Below are 18996 nucleotides of genomic sequence, written 5' to 3'. Positions count from 1 at the left end.
AATAAATTAAGATGACATGTTTCTCCTACTTCTCTCTACAGCCTGTACAACTGCAGTATTGAAGAGGAAGGCTTCATAGCTCTTGCATCAGCACTGAGATCAAACCCCTCACACATGAGAGAGCTGCAGCTAGGTGGGAATGAAGCAGGAGACTCAGGAGTGAAACATCTTTATCCCTTTCTGGAGAATCCCAACTGTAAACTGGAGGAACTATAGTGAGTATCACAATACCAAATGCTGAGTTGCCATCAGAGTATTTGACTGATTTTTTTTTACTATTCTCACACAAAACCACACATGTTTTTACTTATTCAAATGAAATTGAATAGTATTACTTTAAACATGTATTATCTCTGCCTTTTCTTCTTGATTGCTCTCTCTCTCTCTCTCACACACACACACACACACACACACACACACACACACACACACACACACACACACACACACACACACACACAAATTCACAATACAAATTCATCTCCAGCGAGCAAAGCCCAGGCACAAATAGTATTAGTGCGAGTCAGTGCACCCATAGGGGGTTAGCCAGCCCTGAAAACTCAGCCTGCTCGCCAACTCCTCCCGTAGTTTTATGGGCCAAAATGATTGAGGGAGAAGAGAGGCAAAAAACCCCCCCTGCCTACGAAAGAATGAAAAGGAGGTAGAGGGCGAGGACAAGAGATGGATGGATGGAGTGATAAAGGCGACGGCATCTTTTTTGGGCAGCTGTGGCCCACTGGTTAGCACTGGACTTGTAACCGGAGGGTTGCCGGTTCGAGCCCCGACCAGTGGGCCGCAGCTGAAGTGCCCTTGAGCAAGGCACCTAACCCCTCACTGCTCCCCGAGCGTCGCCGTTGTAGCAGGCAGCTCACTGCGCCGGGATTAGTGTGTGCTTCACCTCACTGTGTGTTCACTGTGTGCTGTTTGTGTTTCACTAATTCGCCGATTGGGTTAAATGCAGAGACCAAATTTCCCTCAAGGGATCAAAAAAGTATATATACTTATACTTACTTATACTTAATTAAAATGTTACTATTTACCCAGGAGTAAAAGCATTTCTCTTTCCCTGGTCTTTTTTTTACACCACACAGACACACCACTGACTAAGTCAGTTAGTCATTCACTCACACACACACACACACACACACACACACACACACACACACACACACACACGACACACACACAAATACTAACTCAGTCAAGTTACATTTTCTTTATTACACACACTGTAACGGCCAGCTCGTTCCCAGACCGCAACAAAAAGACACGGACAACAAGGTTAGAATCAAATAATAATTTATTGAACTAGATGTACCGCATAGCTGTACAAAATATGACCGCCGCACAGTCCTGTACATCCGTTCCGCGAACATAAATCACACTAATCAATTTGTATCCATCTTCTACTCCATCCCCCACTCTTGAAACTTTTGTGTATGCTTGTTTGGCATGCCTGTGTGTGTGTGTGCGGGCCGCACAGCAAGTAGCCTGCTGGCGCTGCGAAGGTGAATAGATTTGTAGCACTAGCCAAAAAATTTGAAACATTGTTATAAAACCTTTAAAATCTCTAAACAATCACAAGTATGGCAGTTCATCACAGTTCATCCATTGCAACTGGACTGATAAAAAGGTCATGTACACCTGTCGGCTACATTGTATTTGGGGACAGCAGAAGGTATCAGTTTTACATTTATTTATTTATTTATTTATTTATTTATTTATTAACAAACAAAACAATCCCTGTCATTTCCATGCAGTTTTCAACAGCTACTGTATCAAGAAGAGAGGTCATGCCATGGATTTTTGTGAATGTTTCTTCTTCTACATATGCACGATTTTAGTCATCTTTAGTTCATATGATATTCAACTTTATTGTCAATGCACAAATTAAATACCAATAGTCTAAAACGAAATGCAGTTTTACATCTAACCAGTGGTACAAATAACTGACATGTCCAAAAGGGCCTTCATGAAATGCGTCGCTAGACTGTTCACATTTTAATGGGCCAAGTTGAGAGCTGCGTTCATTATTGTTCTTGGGAAAAATACTGATGGCCGCGGACCACTGGTTGAAAACACCTGCCTTACAGTATCAAGCGGACTTAAGCTGCCACCTCTTGGCGAAAAGTTGTAATACATTTCACCCAGCTGCATGAATCACAGAAAGCGTGAATGAAGTGGCCACTTCTAAATGGGACCCACTGTACAGTAGCTGAAGGTCTGTGGCTAAAGCAGCCACAATGAAAGTGTTATCATTGTTTGGATACTTCCCAGACACACATGCTTTTTAATTGCATTGACTACAACTACCAAGCTGGAATCAAAGCACATCGATTCACCTCTCAGTCACACCCTAAATAAGCACTTCAAACAAACAAGCGTCTCAGTCTCACGCATGTATAGCCATAGGCAAAACTGTATCAGAAATAATGTTAGTAAATCATCCATCGCACAGAATGATTTTTGTAGAACGTGCAATAGGTACAGCCCTGCCCTGGATACATCTCTCAAAGTGCGCTCTAAAACATTTGGTTTAAATTGAGATGTAGCCTAGATCATCACTGGTGCGTTAATAAATCTACATTGAGTTGACACAAATGATTCACTTTGACGAATTTATGTAGTCTAGTCAATTACGTCGTCTCAGCCCTACAGGCTTCCAGACTAACTTTTTGCACTGGTTGCACTGGTGCGCCTAACTTTTTTTCTTAGGTGCACCAGCACAAAAGTTAGGTGCACCCAAATTTTCAACCACATCGCATTTAACACCGCAGCAGGTTCTTTTTTTTTCCTTAATTACTGTCCTATATAGGTTGTCCTATGACTTATGATTTACAATTCTACAAGAAAAGTAACTTAATGAAGTGTTGGTGCTTTAAGTGCTTCACTGAGCTGAAATGTAAACTTAAAACATCTCAAGATGAATTAAATAAAAATAACAGTGAGTAAATTAACAGTGCACGTCTTTTAAGGGCTTCAAACTGCACATCTCATGGCTCAATGTCTTACATACTATCCTTCATGATCTTTAGGCCTTGGCTAAACCAGCTCGCCATGCTAGCATCTTCCATAGAAATGTATTTGAGCACAATTTAAAGAGATGTTCCAAGTAGCCTGGGGGATTTTTATGTGATTTTGCAATGATGATTGCAATAATCATTTCACAGTCCCACAATGCAATTTACTTTTTAATTTTAGTATTTTTACATTTTCAATAAGAACATCACTATGTTTAATGCAGTAACGAAATGGTAGGCCTATTATTATAGGCTATTGCAATGACTTGCCATGCTCGATCTAAATGTGTCCATTCAATTCACCGTACACAATGACCACAGTTATACATGCAGGGAATATTCGGGCTTTAAATGTAGCAGCGATATTCGGTTTGCGGCAAATACTGGATTAAATTGATTGATGCCATCAGAATGAGTTTACACAACTCGCGCGCAAAACGAATATTGCTGTTGAAAACCGGGTTACTCCCTGCATGTAACTGCGGTCAATGACGCACTCCTTTTCGGCGATATCTGTATCTCTGTCGTTCGCGAAGGCCTTGTATGCATTGATCGCAATTTTAAGACGTCTTTTCATCTGCAATGACTCCTATAAATTTGGCGCAAGTGGCCTTCCTTTACGTCGGGTTTACGTTCAAACTATTTTTCTGGTGAATAATTATTTCGGACTGAACTTGGTGAAGGGAAGTTTCACTAGGCCTATCGTAGGCAACGATAAACTTGATCATCATCTCGGGCTCGTCTGATCGGTTTGCTGCTGCCAGCCGCCGAAAGGCAGTGGGGAGAGGGGACATTTATCTCGGCCTATGTGACCACACTGTAATGCAACTACATCCACTCTGTTTATCTAACGGGTCTCTGACCTCTCTCTCTCTCTCTCTCTGCACCACACGCATTTTCAAATTTACACACAGGCACTGGGCCACGGCCAATCAGAGGGGAGGTCCCGCCCTTCACTATCTGTGATTTGTTTAAACCACAATTATTGGCCAAATATGTGTCTGTTATTGAACCAAAGGTAGAGTTTCAATGCGGACACTTTTTCCTCTCTCGAATAGCTGGTCGCACCGGTGCGACCTCCGATTTTTTTTAGTCGCACTTTTGAAAAATTAGGTCGCATATGCCGATACCAATAGTATGTGCGTGCCTGTGTGTGTGTGTGCGTGTGTATATGTGTGCACCACCATCTACAGGCCAATGAGTGTACAGTCACTAAATGTACACATAACTTAATTTTTTTAGTAGAGTAGACCAGACGTAGATGGCGGGGGGGGGGGGGGGGTGGACTTTAACAATCCCTATATGACCGCTTGGCTAGTGGTGGTCATAATTAAAGCAAAACAACGTTACCAAGTAGAAATTGTCTAGGGGGAAATTAATGGGAGTGGTGGCATGCGTGTATATGTGTGTGGATGCCAGGTGCTTAGGTGGCCAACTCCCCACATATACCACAGGCGCGCCACCCACTTGGGATAGGCGACATGACTAAGCTCTCCACCTTCAGCTGCACCTCTCCTCTGAGCTGGCTACGCAGCTCTGCCACGGTTGGATATGAACACTCATCAGTACTCTCTGGGTGTGTTACAAACGGGTAAAGTTGCTGCCTTTTAAGATATCTTAGAATTCCCAAATAACGGTCATTTTTGAAGGCAGCATCGATGCACACTTCATGCTCCCTCCTACCCATAATCCCTTGCGGCAACGTCTGAAACAGCTGTGAAAGGTAAACAAACATGGCGGATGACATCGGTAATGGCTGCTGAATCTGTTTAAAATGTAATTTGTGTGACCTTATTTTGCTTAGATTTGTAGATTACAGATTAGAAATAAACACTTAACTATCTGATTATGCCATTGTTGTAACCATTAATAGCGTCTGGTCTGATATATCTGCCGGCCGTAAAACTAATTTATACCGTTAGCCTGCTAGCTTACGTAAGCTAATTTAGTTTAACGTCAGGCCTTTGCTAACGTCATACCGTAGTGTTAACCAAAGATTCTAGAGTGCTACGCTCATTTTTAAAAGATGCGTTGGTAACGCTTTAGAATAACATGTGCTTATTAGGTATTAACAGTGCATAATAAGCAGTTAACAATTCATTACTAACAGTTAGTTAACTGTTGTTATCCTTTAATAACATTAACTAACTGTTAACATGCAGCTTGTAAGTGTTAATAAGCAGCCTTTTAAGTTACTTACAAGCATATTTGTTAACAGTTGTAAGTGTTAACAAGCAGCTTGTTAATGCTTGTTAATGGTGTATAAGACAAAGAGGTGGATAACTAATACGCTTATAAGACCTTTCTTACCTATTTGTAGTACATTTTGCAGCCCCCCAATCTAAAGCGAGGACCATGTAGCCTATAGTGCCACAAGCCCAACCTTCTATCTCTCTATCTAGCTTGGTTTAGCTGTGAGAAATGCACCTTCAAAATTGTTGCAGTGAGCAGGAATTGAACCCCGGTCTCCTGCATCAGAGAGTGCATCACTACCTATTGAGCTACACTACTTTCCTTATACCGCTGATGAAGTTGTTTATCTTAATTCTATATTCCGATGTGCTATATCACACTAGCTATGCTTTTTACAAATATGTTTCTGATGGAAAAGTGGTGTTTAATTAATGCAGAAACAGACCACGAATGTTCGCCTCTGTTCAAAGCAAACTGAAACATGTTTCAAATCGATCACGAACGTTCGCCTATGTTTGCAACTTTGAACCAGAGCTTTGAACGCACCCACTTATCGCCTCGGTTGCTAGGTAACCAAACTATATACAAAGCTGGCATATCTTTAGACTGCTGACAAACTGACAAACTGTTTTATGCGTTCACTGAACAAAGATTATGGAAATTAAACACCACTTTTCCATCAGAAACATATTTGTAAAAAGCATAGCTAGTATGATATAGAACATCGAAATATAGAATCAAAATGACCATTTTCATCAGTGAATTATGAACAGTAGTATAGCTTAACAAGTAGCGATGCAGTCTTTCACGTGGGAGACCGGGGTTCGATTCCTGCTCACTGCATCTATTTTGAAGGTGCATTTCTCACAGCTAAACCAAGTTAGATGGAGAGATAGAAGGTTGGGCTTGTGGCACTATAGGCTACATGGTCCTCGCTTTAGATTGGGGGGCTGCAAAATTTACTACAAATAGGTAAGAAAGGTCTTATAAGCGTATTAGTTATCCAACTTTTTGTCTTATACACCATTAACAAGCATTAACAAGCTGCTTGTTAACACTTACAACTGTTAACAAATATGCTTGTAAGTAACTTAAAAGGCTGCTTATTAACACTTACAAGCTGCATGCTAACAGTTAGTTAATGTTATTAAAGGATAACAACAGTTAACTAACTGTTAGTAATGAATTGTTAACTGCTTATTATGCACTGTTAATACCTAATAAGCACATGTTATTCTAAAGCGTTACCGATGCATTTAATCCAAAGTCATGTCTAGTGAGACAGCTCTCTATGTAGGGAGGGAGGCAGTAGGCAGCTGTCTCCCATTTCGAACACACCCTCTGTGTTACGTACAGGCCTGCGTTCATGACTGTGTTTGGGCGCTCGGAACAGTCTCACATGTGAATACTGGAAGCCTCTGGTAGTGCACCCTCAGTTACAGTTGAGTTGAGCAGTGAGCTGTGTGTGTGCCACAGTCAGTGTACTCTTGTGCTATGTTGTCGGCTAATACTCTTGACTTTGTGTGTTCAACGCCCTTGAAGAATCTGGTAATGTGAGCGCTTGTCCAGTCACCAATGAGGCACTTTGGTAGATGTGTTCCCATAGAGTGAACTCAACTGAAAGAGAACTTGTGGTTATGGATGTAACCTCTGTTTTCTGAAGGAGAACATATATTCTTGAAATGTATAGTCTGGAATCGACCCATTCACCTCGCTTAATCCAAGGGGCGGGTAGAGAATTGTCTTTCAAACTGCCTGGGCATGCAATAGGCCAGCGCTACGACCAATCAGAACAAAAAGCAGGATGACGTGGCCAGAGCAAATACATCCTTCTTCGAAAGGAATTAGTCTGAGCGAATTAGGGTTGAAGGTGGAAGTAAATACAGCAAAAGGATATTTGCTATCAATCGAACCGTAATTTCATGTAGATTAAGAATTTAAGGTGCCTACAGCGCAGATTTGTACCAGAAAAAAGATATACAGCTTTGAATGGACCATGGTATAATGATTATTGGGCCAAAGTCGTAAATGATCACATATAGATATTAGCTGATATCTCCCATACTGGTAAAAGGATCTTTACCAAACTTGATCTACTTACTCACCATAAGTTCTTGATGAAATTAGTAGGTGTTTAATGTATTGGGGTCAAAGGTCAAGGTCACGTGAGGTCATACTTGACATGCAATGTTTGTGTTATACCTCTCAAGCAGATCGAAGGATCCTCATTAAACCCAGCACAGTTAATTAAGCCTAAATTAACTGATAAGGCATTAAAGATTATGGGATCACAGGTAGAGGTTAAAGGTCATGAGGCTATAGGTGGCTGAGGCATAGAATCAGCTATCTGAATTGACATTAAAAAAGATTAAGACATTTATTAAAGCAAAACAAACTTTATTTTCTGTATAAAAACAGTTGTTTCAAAATCCACATCTTATTTTAGTATTGTAGTAGCCTGGCAATTTGCCATCCCCTTGGTACGCTTCGCTTCTACAAGGGTCTGGGATCTCGGCTATTGACGAACGTTTGCAAGCTGGATGCGTGGACTCTAGGGGTGTAACGGTTCATGTATTCGTATTGAACCGAAACGGTACGGGCGTCACGGTTCGGTGCATGAATTTACACGGAGAATACACGGTATAAAAATACATAAAACTCGTGTGCGCATTAATTAATGTAATGCGCAATTACTGTTAAGTAGCGAGAGTTACGGGAGTTCTTTAGCGACACCTAACGCTAATCTGTAGCCTCGCCTTAGCTCTGAAGCTCTGATTGGCGCCTATGTTTTTTTTGTCAGGTCGTCGGTCGAGTCCGTCAGTCATTAGCAGCACTAAGGTTAGACCCACAAGAGTTAGAGGATCCGCTGGTCTCTTTAATATCGCAAGTTTGAGAACTTCAGTTACAGTAACGTTAGTACAGGCGAAAGAGTGGTGGATAAGATGAAACTGTGTGTCGGCGTTGTTCAGCAGTTGTTGGGTATGTGAGTGGAAAAAATGCTACACATATTCGAAGCCATCACCCAGATGATGTAGGCTACCAATCACTGAAACGAGGGGAAAAAACTTACCCTGCGCTTCAGCAGCCTTTGGATACACATACAAATAGGGCCAAAACCTATGGCTTAAATTAAATGATTTCGTAATGACAGAAAGCTATGTAAATCGCGTGGTAATTACCTTTAAGTTGGGGTAACTTGTAACTTCTCACATGAGGAGCTGGTAGTGTTAAGTGCATAGACAGTAAAATAAAGTGACAACGCTAACCAGGCTAATAAACAAACCATGCTACGGTGAGTTAACGTCAAAGTGCAGTCACGTGAGTTCTAGTTGTAGCCTAGTCTTTATAAAATGAAAGGAGCAATTTCGTTTTTTTTAAAAAAGGCAAAATAGTGTGATATTTTCACAGTTAGTAGGCTAGATTATTACTTTACACACAATAAAAAAAATATTGAGGCAACTTGTAGACCCTTCCATATACAACTAAACACAGATGTTGAAGGTCTTGCTTAAGTGGATTTTTAAAAATCATTTTTCTATGTAATTTGCACTTTCAGAAATAAGAGATGCTGTAGGCCTATTTTCAGTTTCATAGCTGATTGTCTTCTTTTGTTTACAAGTTACAGATGGAGTCTGGGTACTTATTGTACTGTTTAGCCTACATCTTACACACTTCAGGCTGTTGCAGATAACTCAGGGAAGAGACTGTATGACACTAGGTGGTACAGCCTGAGACATGTACAAAAAAAAATGCTTTCTGCATTTTTGTTTTGCTTTTCCCTCCATTGTACCGAACTCGTACCGAACCGTGATGTCCGAACCGAGGTATGAACCGAACCGTGACTTCTGTGTACCGTTACACCCCTAGTGGACTCTGTAGAAGTTTGAAACGATTGGATCTGATTTCACCCAATCGCTAACGTTTGGCCGTGACGTATGTTATGCGCCAGCTCGATCGTGAAGTAAGCTACACTACAACACTCAGAAATTGCCCACAACAATCATTCCCCACCAAAACGAACAAGATGGATGTAAATGACCATGCCAGCTTTGCGATACAAATGTAAGAGTTAGTGGAAGAATAGCAAATAACTATTCAACAGTAAGGTTGAAGATAACATATTGTGACGCCGATGAGAAGTTAGGAGACGGGGAGGCTGATATATCGTTCCAAAACTCCGGTAGTTTATTTCCTATAGATGTACAGGCTAGTGCACGGGCAACAGGAGGTGTTCACTACAAAACAACAAAATGATCGCTGATAAATCACGGTCTCAATCACTCGTCATTCACACTCATCGGCCAACAACACAACGCAACACAACTCAGTCGCACGTAATCCACTTCTACTCTGACTAAACTTAGACGTCTTAGAACCCCCTATTCTATTCCCTCCCCTTAGCAATCGCTAACCTATCCATTCACCTAAATATTCCCTCCCGCACGCCGCTTCATTCATACCGGGTCTGCCGCACATGCTGTAATTTAATATCGAGGCTACTGCGCGATACAAATCAAACGTTTCCCAAATCCCATAGTACACAATTACACATCTACCTAACAAACCAATGAAGTTCCATGAGCGGAATTTTGGCCAAAGTCATCCTTCTTAGTTTAGTCCTGAAATCACATCCAACAATGAAGTAGTATGGATAAAGCATACATTTCCAGAATCCTTGGAGTCCAGAGAGTATTTCAGTTTCTGTCTTTTGTATCTGTAATATTCTCTGATGCCACAGGGCATAAAGAAAGTGTATAGTTTAGGCGGAAATTGTGGAAAATGTTGTGTTTTTGATGGTTCAAAGAGCTCCACTGACCTCTGTGTTTGTCAGAGGGCTTCACCAATGTGAAAATGAAAGCTTAGGATGTACTCTTTAACCCATTCGCGCTGGATGCTGCATGACGCAATATTGACCCTCCCGCTGGATGCTGCGTAGCGCAACATTGCCCCTCCCGCTGGATGCTGCGTAGCGCAGCATGCTTTTTATTTCATGTTTCTAGGTGCTACAGAGGCTTAGATAAAAAATTTTGGTAGACGTTGACAATTTTTTGTATGTTTTCAGAAAACCCTCAGGAAATAAGGTTATTTAGTCTAGAATGCCATAGGATTCTATAGGCGTTTTTAGCAGGCATTTTAGGCGTAAATGGGTTAAGATGATGCCAAACACAATATTATACAACACTGACAAGTGTCTTAACCATGGCTTCAACCAGGATATGCACCAGGCGTCTAAAATGCGATTTATATTAGAGGGTGGTTTACTTCATTAGGTGATAACCACTAAAAAGCTACCAATCTCAGAGGTCTATCATATCAAAACATAAACTAGGGATGTGTAGGTATAAAAAAATCACAACTAGAATTTGCCCACCCAGATGGTACCGGTATGCTATATTTTGGGTCTTTGGCCTATAGGGAGTAGGGCCACGACATCTTTGCCCGAAATAAAATGTGTTAAACACTCCTTTTGTTCGGAGTTCAGTTCCTGAATATTTGGAAGCGTAGCCAGCACGGACTGAATTGCTTAATTAACAAATGCCATTGCCAACTCCTCGAGAACTACAATTCAAACACAGCGCAGAATCTCGATGTCGTCTCTCACAACTCCCGCCTCCTGCTCGCTGATTGGCGCGGAGTCGAATCTACCGCTGCGAACGAGGCCAATGGCCGGAATCCCAGACGGAGTCGTGGAGGGAGATGAAAATCGAGCGGAAGTACGTAGGAAGGCAATTAAGGCCAGGCTAGTATTGTAGTAGTAGCCTCTCTGAAACCAGGGTAAATCAAAATAATTTGCTGTTTTAAAAATGCAAACATCTGTGTGAATACCTGTTTTAAAACTAGATGTACCGCAGAGCGGTACAAAATATGACCGCCGCCCAGTCCAGCACATGTTTTCCACAAAAAGAAATCACGCTGAAAGGCCTATATGATTCTAACTGTCTCACTAAATTGCATTATCCACACTCAATTCTCACTGGTATCTGCTAGACAACAAGTACCAAAACATGATTAGTTCATAGATTTCACATGTAAAATTCATTTTATACAACCCCACCTCCATCTTGCCTGTTCATAATTATGAGAAATTCTTGATTGTTTGTGTTATGTTTATGTTATGTGTGTGGGTGTGTGTGTGTGTGTGAGTGTGTGTGTGTGTGTGTGTGTGTGCGTGCCTGCGTATGTGCCTGTGCATGGAAGCGTACATATGTCTACTGTGTGAGTATGTGTCATGATTACTGTGAATGTGTGTGTGTGTGTGTATCTGTTTGTGCACATGTGTGCACATGAACTGGGTTAACATGACCCCTGGAGGCAAATATACGGAAAAAATGGTCATCCTAGGCCCTACAGTTCTCAAGATATTCACAGAGAACTGTGTCTGGCCTACCCTCCTTTCGGGGGGTCCAGTCCAGCAGGGGGGCTACAGATCAAAACGAAAAATGACGGTTCCATGCTATCCATGTGGGGGTACATGCCCACCAAGTTTTGTGTACCCCGGTCTTTCAGTGTCCCGGGAATCCTTGTTGGTGTACGTCACTAAATGTACACATAAATTGTTTTATTGTAAGGCCCCCCATGAACGAAAGTACACAAAACTTGGCATGCATTCGGAGGGTGTCATAATGATCCTACACTTTCAATTTCGTGCAGTTTTGACCTTGTCAGCCAGAGATATTGTGATGAAAACACCTAATTTTTTGCTTTTTAATTTTTAACTAGGTGGCGCTATACATGAAATAAGTGGTAATGGGATGGGTTGACATGGCCCCTTGAGATCAACATACAAAAAAAAGGTGGACCTCCTAGGCCCTACGGTTCTCGAGATATTCACAGAAAACTGTCTCCGGCCACCTACAGGCCAGTTGGTGTATAGTAACATAAATTAATTTATTGTGTGGCCCCCCATGAACGGAATTCCACGAAACTTGGCGTGCATTCAGAGGGTGTCATAATGATCCTACACTTCCAATTTCGTGCAGTTTTGACTATGTTAGGTCACAGATACCTGCGATTACAACACCTCATTTTTACTTTTTTGTGTTTAACTAGGTGGCGCTATACATGAAATGAGTGGTTATGGAATGGGTTGACATGGCCCCTTGAGATCAACATACAAAAAAAAATGGTCCTCCTAAACCTTACGGTTCTCGAGATATTCACAGAAAACTGTGTCTGCCCTACCCTCCTTTCGGGGGGTGCAGTCCAGCGGGGGGGCTACAGATCAAAACGAAAAACGATGGTTCCATGCTATCCATATGGGGTTACATGCCCACCAAGTTTCGTCTACCCCGGTCTTTCAGTGTCCCGGGAATCATTGACAGAAATTTGGACATGCGAAAAAGAAAAAAAAAAAAATCTGACTAAACCTATATGACCGCCGCTTCGCTGCGCGGCGGTCATAATAACTGTTTCAGTTCATAAATGATATTGGAGTAAAAAACAAAGTACTATTACATAACATTCAGTACATCAATAACAACATTGTAGTTCATTCAGACAAGCTGAATAGCAGAAGTTTGAGATTAAATCCAAACCTCTGTCAAACATCTGATAAACATTGTCATCTTGAGCTGTTTCCTTCAACTTAAATTATAACGCCTATGTTGATTATAATGTCTATGTTGATAGAATAGTGTTAGAAATAAAAACTACCCTTGCATTGCATTGCAATAGTTATACTTTGTTCCCTGAAGTCATACAAAGAGATCGAAATTACGTTTCCCACTATCCCACGTTGGAGACAAGACATATTTTACCAATTAGGTCCACAGACAAACATAACATTCAAGTAAACAATATAAAAAGTAAATAAGAAGGCACATACAATGAATGAGAAATAAGAGCAGCAAAATTTGGGTTGAAATTGTGCAATTGTGCATACAGTAGACAGTCAATATAATAGTGCAAAAGTCAGGCCAATAAATGGCTGAGGTAGTTCTATTTGACCTAAGTATGCAAGTGGCATAGTGGTGCAAGTTATGTAAGAGCAGCAGAAGTGTGTTCAGAAGTGTTTTCAGGACAACAGGACAACAACAACAAGTTGCAAAGTGTGCAAGTGTACAAGTGGAGTAGTGCAAGTGGAATAGTGCAAGGCAGCCATTGTGGGTCCAAAAGTCCAGGATGTTATGTGGCTGAGGGTGGAGGGGGGAGAGAGTTCAGCATCCTAACAGCCTGGTGTATGAAGCTGTTGGTGAGTCTGGTGGTGCGGGAGTGCAGGCTTCTGTACTGTACCTCTTCCCAGAGGGCAGTGGATCAAACAAATTGTGAGCGGGGTGACTTGCATCACTCACAATTGTGGTCGCCTTGCGGGTGAGGTGGGAGGTGTAAATGTCCTTCAGGGAGGGGAGTGAAGCACCAATAATCCTTCCAGCTGTGTTCACTATGTGCTGCAGGGCTTTCCTGTTGTATTCAGTGCAGCTTCCGCCCCACACATAGTAGGCATATAAGCAACGGCAGCAGTGGACAGATATTACCTAGGATTTTACTAGGTATTATGGTGGGTTTTCAGGATGTGAAGGGATGTAATCATGGGTTTCATAAAGGTTTATACTATTGCATGGGTTTTCATGTTTTAGAAGAATGTAGTCATGAGTGTCATAAGTCTTAATGCCACTGCATTTGCTGTGAGCAGTGTGAGGTCATTGTATCTTGTGTAGGCCAGACCAACTGTCAGAAGAGTGGGGGGGAGGAGTGGAAAAGTACTGGGGGTACCAGGATGATAGGATCTCCTCCTTATATGGTTAAGGGAGAGGGGGTGTTATCAAGCTGGTGAGGACTGGACAGGACAGGGATGAGGAGGCCACTGTGCCTTATGAGTTAGGGCCTGTCCAGCTAGGAAGAGAATAAGATAAGAAGGCCTTATTTCACCAAACTGGAAGGAACCAGAAAAACTTAGGGTTACACTAATTTGAATATGTTACCTATGTATTACATAGGTTTGCATATAGTTTTATGCATGATGGGAAGATGGTTTCCACCAATGTAAGCGACCCTGCTTGGTACTGATTGGTGAAGGGTGTTGATGGAGATGGCGTGAGAGGGTGGCACTTCTCAAGGGCTGAGGAGTGTAACATATAGTGTATAGCCATCCGTAGGGGAGATCTTGTCGGGGGTCCCAGCTGATGACATCTCCTCCCTATTGCTTTGATGGTTGGGCTGTACTATCATTGGAATACGGTGAATAAAGATCAACAGTCTTCAGAAAATATTCTATCTACATTGTCTCCTTCGGATGCCTTGTTCCAGAGTGCTAAATTACTAAATAGTCAAGTGGTAATTGTTAATTGGACAATTGGATTTGGAAGTGGACATTTTCTAGCCTGGAAAATCCAGATCCTGGTAATCTAGATAGATTAAGGGTCTGGCCACGAACAATGTAATGGCCCAACTCGAGGGGCGGCACCAAGCATGCATTTGAAAATCTCACTGCATGCAATTGGATAACACTAGACCGATGTTTACTCTGAATGATTCTGGACTTCGACACAATTGGATAACACTATGACCAATGTTTACTGACCTCCAACGTTGCAGCGCTGTCGTCATCAGTTTAGCTCACCTCTGGCCCGCATTTATCAGATACGCCGATTTGATTGGTTCCCTGGGATGCAAGGGGTAAAAGTAACCTGCATCATTGCTCATTCCATTGTGCTCTCGTGAGAACTCTGGATTTCCAGGGTAGACATTTTCCACGACAGTATCCTGATTGGAGTGCGCTTCTCTGTTTACTTTTTCGACGCAGTACTACTAACCACTGCTAAAAAACTAGTCCCTCAAAATGTTATGCAATCATTGAAATGCATGGATAGAATAATGTTAGAAATATAAAACTATCAACACACAGACATTTACATCGACAGTCGGCCGTTATAATTTATTTGTCTGCCGTTATAATGTATTTGCTTGGGTGTACTGTGGAGTGGGTAAGACTGTTTTTAGTGGCAGGCTAACATACTGATTACTTGCGCTAGCTTAGCACCTGCAAACTCTGCAACTAGAAGGACTGGATGAAACGTGTTGAAAATGGTCTCCACTGATAAATATCACACATGCTAACTTGGAAATTAGGTCCTTTGTCCAATATCCTGAACCACCCTTTAAAAATGTGTTGTTGCCTATAGCAATGCTATAGTAAATCAGCTTTTGCAAGCCAGTGCTACAAGATGACGGCTCACCTCCACATTGGCAGATAACGCAAAGATCTGTGCATATGCCAAGTTCCTCTTCAAGTGCTGTCTCATCATCCATTGCAGTGAAATGGAAAATAATGAATCAAGACAGTACTGAGCACAACTAAATACTGATATTCATCCCAGGGGAAAATATTGCTTCTTACAACAGTATCATCTTTCAGAAACAAAATTTAGAAAACTGCTATCTTAATACTTTGTGTCCCTTAATGTGCTTTGTGAGAAATTATAAGGTGGCTTGTAACTCATACAATTAAATCCCATTTTTTAAGAGATTGACAAATTCGTATTTAATTATATTATTGATATCTACCGTCAAAATCTTCCAAAATATTTAGATATTATTTTTTGCCCACCCGTAACTTCAACTGAACAGATAACAACGGACATGCCACATTACTAACATCAAAACCTTTAGGACAATGCTAGTCTTCAGGGTTACAGAAATTGCCAGGAGAAAGTAGACAACACCTTGTCCATGAAGGGAAATATAGCAAGGGCCACAGTTAACAGTCATACTAACTTATGGAAAGTCACCACAGCACAGAAAGCTATAATTTACAGCTGGAAGTAGCACTGCTTGTACTGTGGAAAGGACTGCATGGACAATATTGAAAGAGATATTGGTCAGGTCATGACTATGCTAGTGGAAGTATTTCACTGCTATGTAACTGCTAAGCACATTTGCCTACAGTAATTGCAATCAGAATCTTGATTCTTATATACAAAGGAGGGGTATTGAACTCATTGTGCTGTAGATAGGGACTCCCCATGTCAAAAACAACCAAGTCTATATGCTAAATTATGTAAAAATGCTATATTTACAGTAATTGAATTGAACATGGCATGTTGATTAGCATGTCTCCACCGTCTATAACCTTGTATGTCAGGGGATGAAACTGACCTTAACCTTTGACCCCATGGCCCTGAGTCCCTAAGTTCATCTAACTTGTATAGACAATAAATGTACTAGAGTTAATGAAGATCCATCAGTCTGCTTTGGAGATATGAACCAAATACTGCATGTGAGTTATTTGTGTGACCCCTTGTAACTTTGACCTTTGACCTCAAGACCTAAATTGTCTTGCCAGCTCTTTGACAACTTATAGTGGGTAAGTAGACCAAGTTTGATGAATATCTTTCAATTGGCTTAAGAGATATCAGCTAATATCAAGATGTACTAGTCCAACTCCTCCAAAGTTGACGCCAACGCCGATTCAAACAACCGCTCTTCGTTCGCCATAGCCACCTTCCTTGTTGTTCACCGTCGCAGGACTGTTGTCATCCTGTTAAGCCCGCCTTAATACTCTAACAAAATAGAGCGTTGTAATTGGATGACGTCCACGGCGTCAGCCAATAGAAATCCCTATGGTTTGCTACTAGACGTACAGGCTGAGCAAATTAATTTGCCGCCACTAGGGTGCGTCTAGATTTCTAGGCTACGAGAATGGTGAAGTCGGGAGTAAAAACATTTCCCTGGTCTTTTTTATCACAGACACTTCTCTGTGCACACATTATTTGTACACACAATTTTACACACATATTTACATAGATAATATTTTAAATGTCACAGTAATATTTGATTGTCAAAAGGAAATCGAGGTGAAGTGTTTTTCCAACTTCTCTCTACAGCCTGTCAAACTGCAGTATTGGAGAAGAAGGCTTCAGAACTCTTGCATCAGCACTGAGATCAAACCCTTCACACATGAGAGCGCTGGGGTTGAGTGGGAATGAAGCAGGAGACTCAGGAGTGAAGCATTTCTCTTCTCTTCTGGAGGATCCCAACTGTAAACTGGAAAAACTATAGTGAGTATCACAATCACATTAGAGTTGCTATCAGGGAATTTGACAGTGACAGTTAATTGTTATGCTCTTTTCACACAAGTGTTGACTTAGTCACATGTGACGGTATAATATTAATTTGGAGAAATACACCTTAATCTAAACTGAACTGGAGTGTGGCGTGATTTTAAGAAAGTTAAAAAGTACTGATGAGTGCTTTCCTAGATTCAAAAACGTCATATTAATTTGTAAACACTTCTTTAGTGAAACATTTCTTACCTCCCTGCCTTCTCCTTTTCATCACGCCCATGCCCACATGATAGTAAATTTTTATGTAAAATAATATTTGATATTCTACAGAACACACACGCACAAACACACACACACACACGCACAGAGAGAGAGAGAGAGAGAGAGACTAACAATAAATCATTGTAAATTTGACAGCTGATCTGATGAAGTGTTTCTCTCTTTCTCCTACAGCCTGAAGAGCTGCAGTATAACAGATGAAGGTTTTGGGGTTTTAGCATCAGCACTTAGATCAAACCCATCAGCCCTCAGAGAGCTCTGGCTGGAGGATAATCAGCCTGGACCCTCAACACAGCAGCTGCTCTCTGAACTGAAGAAACATCCAAACTGTAAACATATAAGGCACTTTAGGCACTTTATATAGCGCATATGGCAGGTTTCCAACAGCTCCTCCCACTGTGCCTGTCTTTACTCAGGAGGATGTTGCTCCTATTTCTGTTCTCCAGTTCTGTTATCCTCTAATTATGTCTTCCTCTTACTTGTGTACTGGGTGCTTCACATTGATATTTCAAGTGGTATTGTTTTAAAGTGATCTTTATAAATAAAACAGTGTGTAAGTGGTGTTGTTTTAAAGTGATCTTTATAAATAAAACAGTACAGTGGGTCCCTGTTAAGTTTGGACGGGTTCCTTCAGGAATCACGATCCCCATTTTCTCGGCAGAAATGGCACAAACTGCAGTTGACACAAACAACCACAAGGTGTCACTTTGGTGCCACTACTATTTTTGATGCGACTTGACTTACTGCTTCCATGATGCAGTTTCCAAGTCAGTAGAACAATCAGAGAAAGCTGAGCCATTACCAAACATATATGATAATACAATAGCGTGAGTTTATATATCTTATACCCTATTTGTCACGGTTACTTATAGATTTATTAGTGAAACGATAAACGCATAAGAGCATAAGAGACTTTCAGCGGGGGCACGGGAACTTAAATTGATCACGGTAGTTTAAGCTTACACTTGACAAAACATTCTAATATGAAAATGTAGATGCAATTGTTGTAAAATGGTGCAGCTCCTTTAAGAAAGCACCGTGTGCAGGGATGGAGAGAGAGAAAGCGAGAGGGGATAGGCCTATGCGTGTTAGAACTTAGCGTGTGGAAAAAGTACGTGCTGTTGAGACTGGAGCGAGTCATATTCAAAATAATGCAAAAAAAAGCAATTATCCTCATTCATTGCAACCAAAGCATGCCTGCTTGCCGACGTTCAAACGAAAAATATATCAAAGCACCTTTTGCGTTTGAATGTAGCACGAAAAAATGTTTAAACAGCTGGACAAATGGTTTAGCTAATTGATTATATAACCTGTACACCAGCAATTGTTGAACATTTACCTGTACAAGTACATTGACAGTAGACCAGCCTAACAGCATGTTGTAGGCCTATACTGTAGAAATTTCACTTAAATTGCAACCGCAACATGCCTGCTTGCCAACGTTCAAACGACAACGAAAAAGATAATAAAACAACAAGAGGGTCGAGTCTGAATGACACTGA

The 18996-nt window shown here is 41.2% G+C and overlaps 1 protein-coding gene across 4 annotated transcripts in view; it reads left to right on the top strand.

The window, feature by feature from the left end:
* Positions 1-17992, top strand: part of LOC143127169 (NACHT, LRR and PYD domains-containing protein 3-like) — a 101162-nt gene extending 83170 nt beyond the window's left edge. For 2 of the 4 annotated variants that reach the window (XM_076288479.1, XM_076288478.1), the window contains 3 exons: positions 42-215; positions 17036-17209; positions 17669-17992. In XM_076288479.1, the coding sequence (XP_076144594.1) occupies positions 42-215; positions 17036-17209; positions 17669-17858 (538 nt within the window). In that variant the 3' untranslated portion in view covers positions 17859-17992. Of the gene's footprint in view, positions 1-41; positions 216-17035; positions 17211-17668 lie in introns of those variants that run through there. The other 2 variants (XM_076288481.1, XM_076288480.1) reach the window with 2 other exon arrangements.
* The last annotated feature ends 1004 nt before the right edge of the window (positions 17993-18996 follow it).

This window comes from Alosa pseudoharengus, unplaced genomic scaffold, assembly GCF_046254945.1.
Source record: "Alosa pseudoharengus isolate Yale_2024_CS ecotype anadromous, Long Island Sound unplaced genomic scaffold, YU_APseudo_1.1 YU_APseudo_1.1_scf_17, whole genome shotgun sequence".
Lineage (NCBI taxonomy): Eukaryota > Metazoa > Chordata > Actinopteri > Clupeiformes > Clupeidae > Alosa > Alosa pseudoharengus.
This window is presented reverse-complemented; position numbering and strand designations above follow the sequence as displayed.